The following is a 9,089-nucleotide window of genomic DNA, read 5'->3' on the forward strand; positions in this document are numbered from 1 at the left end:
CAAATTACTGCAATAAGGTATTAGTTCAAAATTTCCATTGCAATAGATTACAAAAATAATTTGTATCAATTTATTGCAACTATTTCTTCATTTTAAGTTATTACAACAATTTTTCCTAAATAATCATGTTAATATTATAAAAGATGGAACTCATAAAATTGGGAAATAAAATTTACTTTAGCATTAATAGTGATACCAAACATATGAATCAAAAGCATAATACAAATTCTAAGAGATATCTCTAAATGTTCATGCTTTTCAAGCATTTTAACTTTTCAAAATGCATGACGAATGCCAATGATAAATACACTATCGTATTTGAAGACTTGGCTATCAAGACAATAACATAACTTACTAGGAGTTATAACTTGAAATAGAATAGCATAAATTTTTCAAGAGAGGTTCATGATAATAAAGCATACCAAACATAAGTAATTTCCTCTTTGATTATGACCAGAGTTGTGGGTGCGACTATTACGACTTATAAAATGTAATATGTTAATCATTTTACTATACTTATTTAAAATTAAAGCAATCGAGTTAGTCATAATTTCATTTTATAAAAAAAGTTAGTCATAAGATTCTATTTAATTCATAACTACGTACACAAGCTTATAATAACTTTTATACATGTTCATTCAACATATTCTTCATCCAAAATTTCATATAGCCATAAGCAATTCATCTCCTCTTTTTTTTTTTTCTTTTTTTATACCATTCATAAGGAGATAAAAACAAAATCAAAAATCACAAAAGGGCTAGACTAAACCAGCATTGGTTCATTGGCACACAAGTTGCCAATTTAGCTATAGACTAGACCTCCTTTACAACCAAATGGGGAACTAAGATCATATTATAGGAAAGACCATGTTGAGTTAGGAAAATTAGATCAGTCATTCTAGAACTATCAAGCCAATCTAGAGTCTTTTTCTTCTTAAAGGATTGAAGAAGTTCCCTACTATAACTTAAAAGCAAAATTTGCTGAAAACCATGATTTCTTGCTATGATTCTAGCTTCCACCATAGCTTCCACCATAGCTTCCAGCAATGCCTCATCTGTGATTCTGGCTTTGCTACTAACTACACCACAAAAGATTCTATCTGCCTAGATATTGACAGCTTCATAAGCAATGCCACTCCTATGAGGTTTTCTGCCCCTAGCACCTGCAACTTTGATTATCAATTGCCATTGCCTTTCTGCTGATTAGTGCTCTGGCCTTGGGCTTCTGTTGAGTCTGTTGTTGTGTGGGTGTTCAATGAAGGTTTCCTTATACTTACAAGATAAAGATTGGGCAGTTAGAATCACATCCATAGGGTTAGGGTTAGTTCCTTCTGTTGAGGTCCAAAATATTATAAGTATTTAACTCCAAAACTAATGAGCTCTTAAGGATAGAAAAGGCCCAATCTGTGAGCCAAAGTCCATTTAAAATGGGTAAAAGGAAGCCCAAGCTCATGAATGGGTAAGCGTTGGGCCTTAGAGAATGAAGAAAAAAGCAGAGGAAGCTTGGCCTAGGCTCTGTGAGAGAAACCCCCAAGGAGCCCAAAAAGAGACTGGACCAGGATATTGAGAAGTTACTAGAACTAGAGAGGGGATCCTTGGGAAGTGTAGGAAAGAATCAACTGGGAGTTAGACAGCTCATGGAAGCATGCTCAGGGGCACGAGGAACGAAGAAAGACATGTCTCATCAGTCACCTGCAACTTAGAAAAAAAGGCTTTGGAAAAAAATGATGACTTAGGAACCAGCATCTATGAAGAGAAGCTTGGTATCTCGGGAAGAGTAGTAAGGTGAACCATGAAGGAAGGTGGTTGGAGATCTTTCAACCTGACAGGGGGAAACTACCTATTTAGAGAAAAAATACAAAGGATGAGGCAGCCAAAATAGGTGTTCTGAAAAGCCTCTCTAGAAACCTTGGAAAAAGAGATTAAAAGTCAGTCTCTAGGACCCCTCCCCCCAAAAGAGGAAATTTAGTTGGGGACTTTTTGGAAGAAAACCTCAAAAGAAGAATATAGTGAGAAAATAAAGAAAGGACTAACCACCAATGTTGCTGACACAACATTGGTTCGAGACTCAGGGCAGCAAATAAAGGGAATCAATGGTACACCAAAAACCCTAGGAAGGTACTATAAAGGGGGATCAAGCCATCAGCAAAAACCATTCAGCAATAAGGAATTAAAGCACAAAGACCCTCTGAAAAAATCCTTTAAATCTCAGGAAAATAGAAAAAGAGAAAAACACTGTGAGGGATCCTGAGACAGGTACTAGAGGATACACTTGGATTCAAGGGGATTCAAACCTCACAAGTCTTGGAAGTCTATAGAAAGCTATCCAAGTTTGTAACTTTTGAATTTATTTGAATCTTGTAACACATCTTAGTGAAAAGAAAGGTCCAATATACTAAAACTTAATATAATGAAATATCATTTTATTTTCTGAGGATCCCTAACGTCCTTACATGCTTTTTCTTTATTTCTTTATTGTTCCTTAGCTATTTACTTTATAATATGTATATGTTTGCATGTATGAATATGTATGTGTTGTAAGATCCATGTTTTGTGCACAACTTGGTTCGTAATTAGCCTAATATAGCTGCGGTGAACCAAACCCAATCCACCAAATTACAAGTATAAGGCCCAGGATCCTTGTTTCTACTTAGGCCTGGGTATTGTCCAAAAAAAGAACCCACACCTTAATGAATCACCCTGTTTCTATGGTTCCAAATGGTCCATAGAGTCGTGAAGATGGCCTGCAAGACACTATTGAATCTATCCCTCTTACTTTGTATTTAGACAAGAGCAAAGTTAACCAGTGTTGAACAAATATGTTACTAAAATCTAAGGAATGAATGGCTAGGGTGGAGCCATGCCAGCAAGCTCTAGTAAAGGGACAAAGCAAGAAAAGGTGGGTTGTAGATTCATCTTCTTCATTGCATAGAGGGCATTTACTAGAGGTTGAGATGCCTCTGTTTTTTAGGCTAAGTAAAGTGGGTAGGCTATCATGCATGAGTTTCCACATAAAATTGTTGATTTTTAAAGGGACCTTAACTCTCCAAATTAAGTTCCACACCCTTTCCTGAGTCTGAGCTTGCCTAGCAAGGGTTGAATGATCCTTCACCAGGAATTCATATGCCTTTCTGACCTAATAATCCCCATTCTTTGAGTATTTCCATAGAATTTTATCTTGAACTGATCCTGTTTTGGAAATAGGAATTTGCAAGATTGTAGAGGCTTGGGGGAATGGGTATAAAGATCTAATCAGATCTATTTTCCAGGTATTGGTATGTTGATCAATTAAGTCTCCCACTTTACCAGTAGTAAGGCTTGGGTGGTTCAAGTTCAAAGAAGGGTAATGAAACCAATTTTTGTGGTTGAGTGGAATACCATAACCATTTCCAACCCACCATTTCCCCTCTCTTAGTTTGTGGATTTCTTGTTGGATGATGTTTTTCCAACACCAGGAGTGGTGAGGTTTAGGTCTACATTCCTGAATTGGGCAGCTAGGGAAATATTTAGCCATGAAAGTTCTAGCCAACAAAGAGTGAGAATTATGGCTGATTCTCCAATAATTTATTATCCAAAATTTGTACCTCAAGATGTGATCAGATTATTTGGGAAAAAAAATGCTATCCAAAACTTGATCACAAACTCATCATCAATCATGGCCCACAAATGCTCTCCTAGAGTTCACAATTACTTCTAAAGAGATTTGAAGAACCTAATTTCCATAATCATTTAAGTTTGACTGCCTTTTCTCACATCATATTTAATCTATTATGGAACAAAAGAGCCCAACTATTTAGCTCCATATCTAGTTAGCTATCCCATAATTATATATAATATTATATCATATCGAAAAGCAATTTGATATGATATAATATTATACATAATTTTTAATAGTGACGCCAAAAAAGTACAATGAAATTGGTCGGAATGGAAATGTTCCATTCTGATGGAAAAGCTGAAACTAGGTCCAAAATAGTATTTTGAACATTTTTAGTCTTAAAAATTTGTTCTCTTTTAAACCCAAAAAAAAAAAAAAAAAAAAAAAAAGGTGGGCTACGGTTGTGTATATACACACATACATAAGGCGAAATCTGATTGGGCTTTGGAGAGAGAGAGAGGTATATGTATATATCTGATTGGGCTTTGGTGAGATATTTGGGCTTCAGGGAAAAAATGCGAGATGGGTTCAGATTTTGGGCTAGATGGGTTAAGCCAGACATGCTCGGTTATACGTTAAATTAAAGAAATAAGACCCAAAAAGACAAATTAGTTGAAGGCTTGAAGCATTTGGGTAGCTATGGAGGTTGAAGGAGAAGACAGTTCCAAAACTATGTTACAAAATGCGGGGGACAAGGTCGTGTTTGGACGAGGCTTTGGTTTTAACACGAAAGACAAGATAGTGTCACGTCGTCACGTTGTGTTTGAACTAGCGAAATGTGGTGAGAGCCAAACGGGGTCCAAGTACTCCAAGGTTTTGTTTGAGGTTGTTGGGAAGAATCCCATATGGGTGAGGGAACATGGGAGTGGGGAAATCCGGTCTTTCAGGATGGGTGAGAAGGGTGACGTGGCGGAAGGTGATTGGCTCTGCTTATTGTCTGGGAAGAGACCCGTTTGGTTTGCTGTGAGGGAAAGTGGGTCTGGGGAGAGAGAGAAGAGGGTTTTGGAGAGTGAGATTGGTTTGGGCGAGAGTTTGGGAGGTGGGTTTGAGTTTGATGATGGGGTTGATGTTGAGGCTTTGGATATTGACCCTGTTAAAGGTATGTGTTTCTTTTTGTGTTTCTTACTTGCTTTGCTTTGATTTTGCTGTGTTTGGTTGCTGAGAAAATGTAGGAAAGGAAAGTGAAAGTTCTAAATCTCTTTCTTTTCTAGCTTGGCGTTGACTCTTTTTTGGTATAATTTACATGGAATATTTATTTCTTGCGGTGAACTTTTTTGGGACAATCTTGGTTTTTACATTTTGTCAAAGTATATTGGATTAGAGATATGTCATTCTGTGCAGCTGAATTGTAAAATTTATGCTGTGGCAAATTTTAAGTCTTAGGGTCCATGTAAATTAGGACTATTTGATTTAATGCTTAATACTGATGCTAATTATTGACTAATAAGCTTGACATGTTTGTTTGAACTTTGAATGGTCCTCTAATTCTCTTTCAATTTAGATTTCTCTCGTATGATTATGTTCTATTTTCAGTTATGAAAAAATAATATCATAGAATGAGATTGGTTTGTGTATCACAGAATTTATTCCCAACCTTAATCTTTTGTACTTAATCCATGGATTAACATGCTCTGGCAATTCTGTCTCTTAGGAGTTATAGATCAGAGTGAGATAGTGAGAATGGTTGGTGAAAAATATAGGATCATACCTCTTAAATTTGTTGTTTCTCATAGATTTAAGGTCCTTTTTTGTTTTTGGCATGCATTCTAGGCTTCTAGCTTTGCACTAGTGCCCTTAGAAATGTCATTTACCCCATGTTTGTTTTACACCTTGACCCCTAGAAAAAGAAAAGGACAGAAAAATTTTAAATTCCCTTCTGTGCTATTGTTTGGTTTGTCAAGTGAGAAAGAAAAGAAAAGAATGTGTACGGAAGATATTGACACATTTTCCTTCTGGCTCACCAAAGTTTTACACTCGAACTAGGTGAGATTTGAAAAGAAAGTTAACTGCAATTAGTAAGAGATACCAAGATAGATCTCCTCATTTCTCTCTATTTTCTCTTTATAACCAAAAAATGGAAAATAATGTAATTCTGGTGCTTCTCCTTTCTTCCGTTTATTTTCCCTTCTAAATTATAAAGCCTTGGGTAATTATTGAGTAGTTCTGGAGTACCATAAATGCGTATTATCTCCTCTCACATAACTGTAGGTCCCACTAATTAAATTTATGGTAGAACCCACAATTCATGTGAGAGGGGGAAGTACACATTTATGGTATTCCCGAAATATTCAATAATTTTCCGTGATAATGGCACGTCTCATCACTTCATATGCTATACTAAGGAATTTTCTATAAAATATTGATTGTAACTTCAGCATCAGAAAAATATTTTACATAGTAAGCTGATTGTGGCATTGATAATTTTGCATTTTTTGTGTCTCACATGCGTGCACATGTTAGCACAGAGTTTGAGACTGGTTTCCTACAGTTAATCTACCTTTTAGAATCATGGTTTTGTTCTATTATGTGCATAAGATACATAATAGAAGTTTTGTAAATATATACAGTTGTCTTAGATAACTAGTTCAGGTGTCTGTAATGCAGTTTACTGTTTGAATCTTTGTCTTGGTTTCATCTTGGTCGTCATGATGCTTTGGTTAATTAAAGTTTGTTAAATGCAGAGTCTGGTTTTCTTGTGATTGAGCATGAGTTTGATCACTCCCAAGCAAATGCTCCGTGATATAAGAAATTGGGACTGGTTTCTTGAGGAACCTAAAAGAGAAAGCGATGATGATGAGTATCTTGAGAAGAGCGGAAAGAGAAGCGTGATGAAAAGGAGAAGGAAAGCTGCAGGCAATGATGATGACTTTACAGGTGAGAGTGATGATGACAAGGAGCTTGTCAAAAAACTAAGAAAGGTTGCGAGACCTAAATATTCTACAAGATCAAAAGACCGTAACAAGCCTCACATGGAGGCCAAAGATGGTAAGAGCTCTTTGCAAAAGAAAACTATAGGTGCAAATGAAGATGATTATGATGATGAAACACTTGGAGGCTTTATTGTTGAGGAGGATGATGTTGAACAAGAAGAAGAAACTGATGAAGATGAAGAAGAGTTTGTTGAAGATGATGATGAGGAGGAGGTAGATATATGATTAACGCCAATTCATGGAGCAGATACATATTTTTGTAAATGATGCTCAAGATGAATAGTTTTGTATGTGTAATTTCTTATACGTGTTTTTTTCTGTTACACTTTGTACCATATGTTTCTTATCTCTCTGTTGCTTGTTTAGATAGAATTTCCTTTGTTGTAAAATATGGAATTTTCTTTTAGATTTTAGACATTGGAAATTGAGAGTGGCTAACATTGTGTTTTACTGAAGCAATCTTTCGGTTACTTGCTATATCTCATTTCCCATAAATGATTTCAATTTATTATACAAGAAATTAGTTGCTGAATGGTTGAGACATATATCACCCCAGCTACTTACCTGAATTGACAAAACATAGATCTGGGTCAATCTATTCAAAAGCTTTGAGGGGTTTGGAGAACTTCCAAATAGCCAAGTATTGCAAATTAAGGAATGGTTAAGCTGGTAGGAAGATTCTTGTTTGCTTTACTATGCTCAGCAAGATAAGAAGAGATTAGAGTCAGAGTGGTGTTGACTATTAAGGCATGAGTGTCCAAGATTAAGTGTAGCTTTTTTAGAGGAACCAAAGAAGACTCCAATTGGAAATTTTGAAACGCATGAAAGACCCACTTGAAGTTAATGGGTGATGGAGTATGATTTATTTTCAGATTGAAACTAGTAATGCTGATAATTGGTGAGTACTGGATGAGGTTGAGAACCAATTCGCCAGCACCTCTACTAACACATAATTCAAGAACCACTCCATCGTCATGTTCAACCTCTGACTTATAAGGCTGGAGGTTGCAGAGAGTCTCAGTGGATTTTATAGAGTTTGTATGTGCTTCAAAATCGGAGATAGCCATCTTTCATAATTTAGTGTACATTTGATTCAAGCCCATGTTTGTTATTTAATGAGGAAAAACTTTATTAATTGATTCAACACCCACCAAATTTCTAATTCAATTCGACACCTTAGAGATATCTACTATACAAAAGATCAAAGTATACCATTTTTTCTGTTTGGATAATTCAATAACTGAGGAAAAGAAATTTAAACCTTGGACCTCTTTGTTGGAAACACTAGAAAGTTCCAGTTGGGTTACAAGTATTTTAGCCAAATCATACTTGTTGATGCTCTAACAATAGATAATTTCAATGTCGTGAATTTGTTAGTTTCAGCTTTAAAGGTCAACTCAAATTTGTCCTTAATAAAGAGAACTTTTAAAGATAAAATTGACTTGATTTGAAAATTAAGGGACAAAATTAATTCAATTAATAATTTAGTAGCCTTGCCAAGAGTCTTGAAGATGACATAACTTGTTCTCCTTTATTGGGAGAATTAGAGTTTGAATCTCTCCTCCCCCACTATTCTAACTGTCAAATTATAAAAATAAAAAATAAAAAATGAATAGGCTTAATCCGAAAGTTGAATGATGAAATTAACATAATCAAATGTATATGGAAGAATTGAAACTGTAACAAAGGTTAAAGAACCAAAAATTATAATTTGGCCTTCCCAAAATAAAATTCAAGAAAGATAGTAGGTTTGAATCCCCTTACCTGTTTTTGTAACTATTGAGAGAGAGAGAGAGAGAGAGAGAGAGAGAGAGAGAGAGAGAGAGAGAGAGAGAGAGAGAGAGAGAGAGAGAGAGAGAGAGAGCATTATTATGTCTAATGATATATTAGGGTTATGGCTATTCGTTAGTTGTGTGATGAGAATGAGATAAACGGGATTAGTGGTGTTCATGTAGATGTTGAATTTGAAGGTAAATTAGGGAACACTGGCTTATTTTTTAATGTGGGTTATGGCTATTCGTTAGTTGTGTGATGAGAATGAGATAAACGGGATTAGTGGTGTTCATGTAGATGTTGAATTTGAAGGTAAATTAGGGAACACTGGCTTATTTTTTAATGTTTGCCTACAAGTCATTAGCTATGAAATTGTTTATGTGGGAGTAAGTGATCTGAGGACATTCTAAGGCCCATAGGCCACTACAAAAAAGATTGCTATTTGCGACGAAACTTTTTTGACAACTACAAAAAACCGTTGGAAAAACTAGCTTTTTCGACGGCAAGTCTCTTTCGTCGACAATTACTCGTCAAATATTAAAACATTTGTGATGACAAAATAAGTCTGTCGAAAATGCTTATTATTTTTGTCGAAAATATGATTTTTTTTGGAGGGAAGTGTTCCCGCCTTACTTTTTGCGACGGAATAAAAATATTTGTCGTTAATAAAGTATTATTTATGACGACCGGAGAAAAACCGTCGGAACTATTAACACTTGTGACGGCTT

General features: G+C 35.5%; 1 protein-coding gene across 1 annotated transcript; it reads left to right on the top strand.

Annotated features, from left to right (window-relative positions):
- The first annotated feature begins 4,297 nt into the window (after positions 1–4,297).
- LOC115989945 lies at positions 4,298–7,490 on the top strand. The gene is made up of 4 exons (XM_031113810.1): positions 4,298–4,757; positions 5,310–5,398; positions 6,385–6,735; positions 7,461–7,490. The coding sequence occupies exons 1-4, from the start codon at positions 4,298–4,300 to the stop codon at positions 7,488–7,490; spliced, it is 930 nt and encodes a 309-aa protein (XP_030969670.1).
- Positions 7,491–9,089: the final 1,599 nt, after the last annotated feature.

Source organism: Quercus lobata, chromosome 5 (assembly GCF_001633185.2).
Source record: "Quercus lobata isolate SW786 chromosome 5, ValleyOak3.0 Primary Assembly, whole genome shotgun sequence".
Lineage (NCBI taxonomy): Eukaryota > Viridiplantae > Streptophyta > Magnoliopsida > Fagales > Fagaceae > Quercus > Quercus lobata.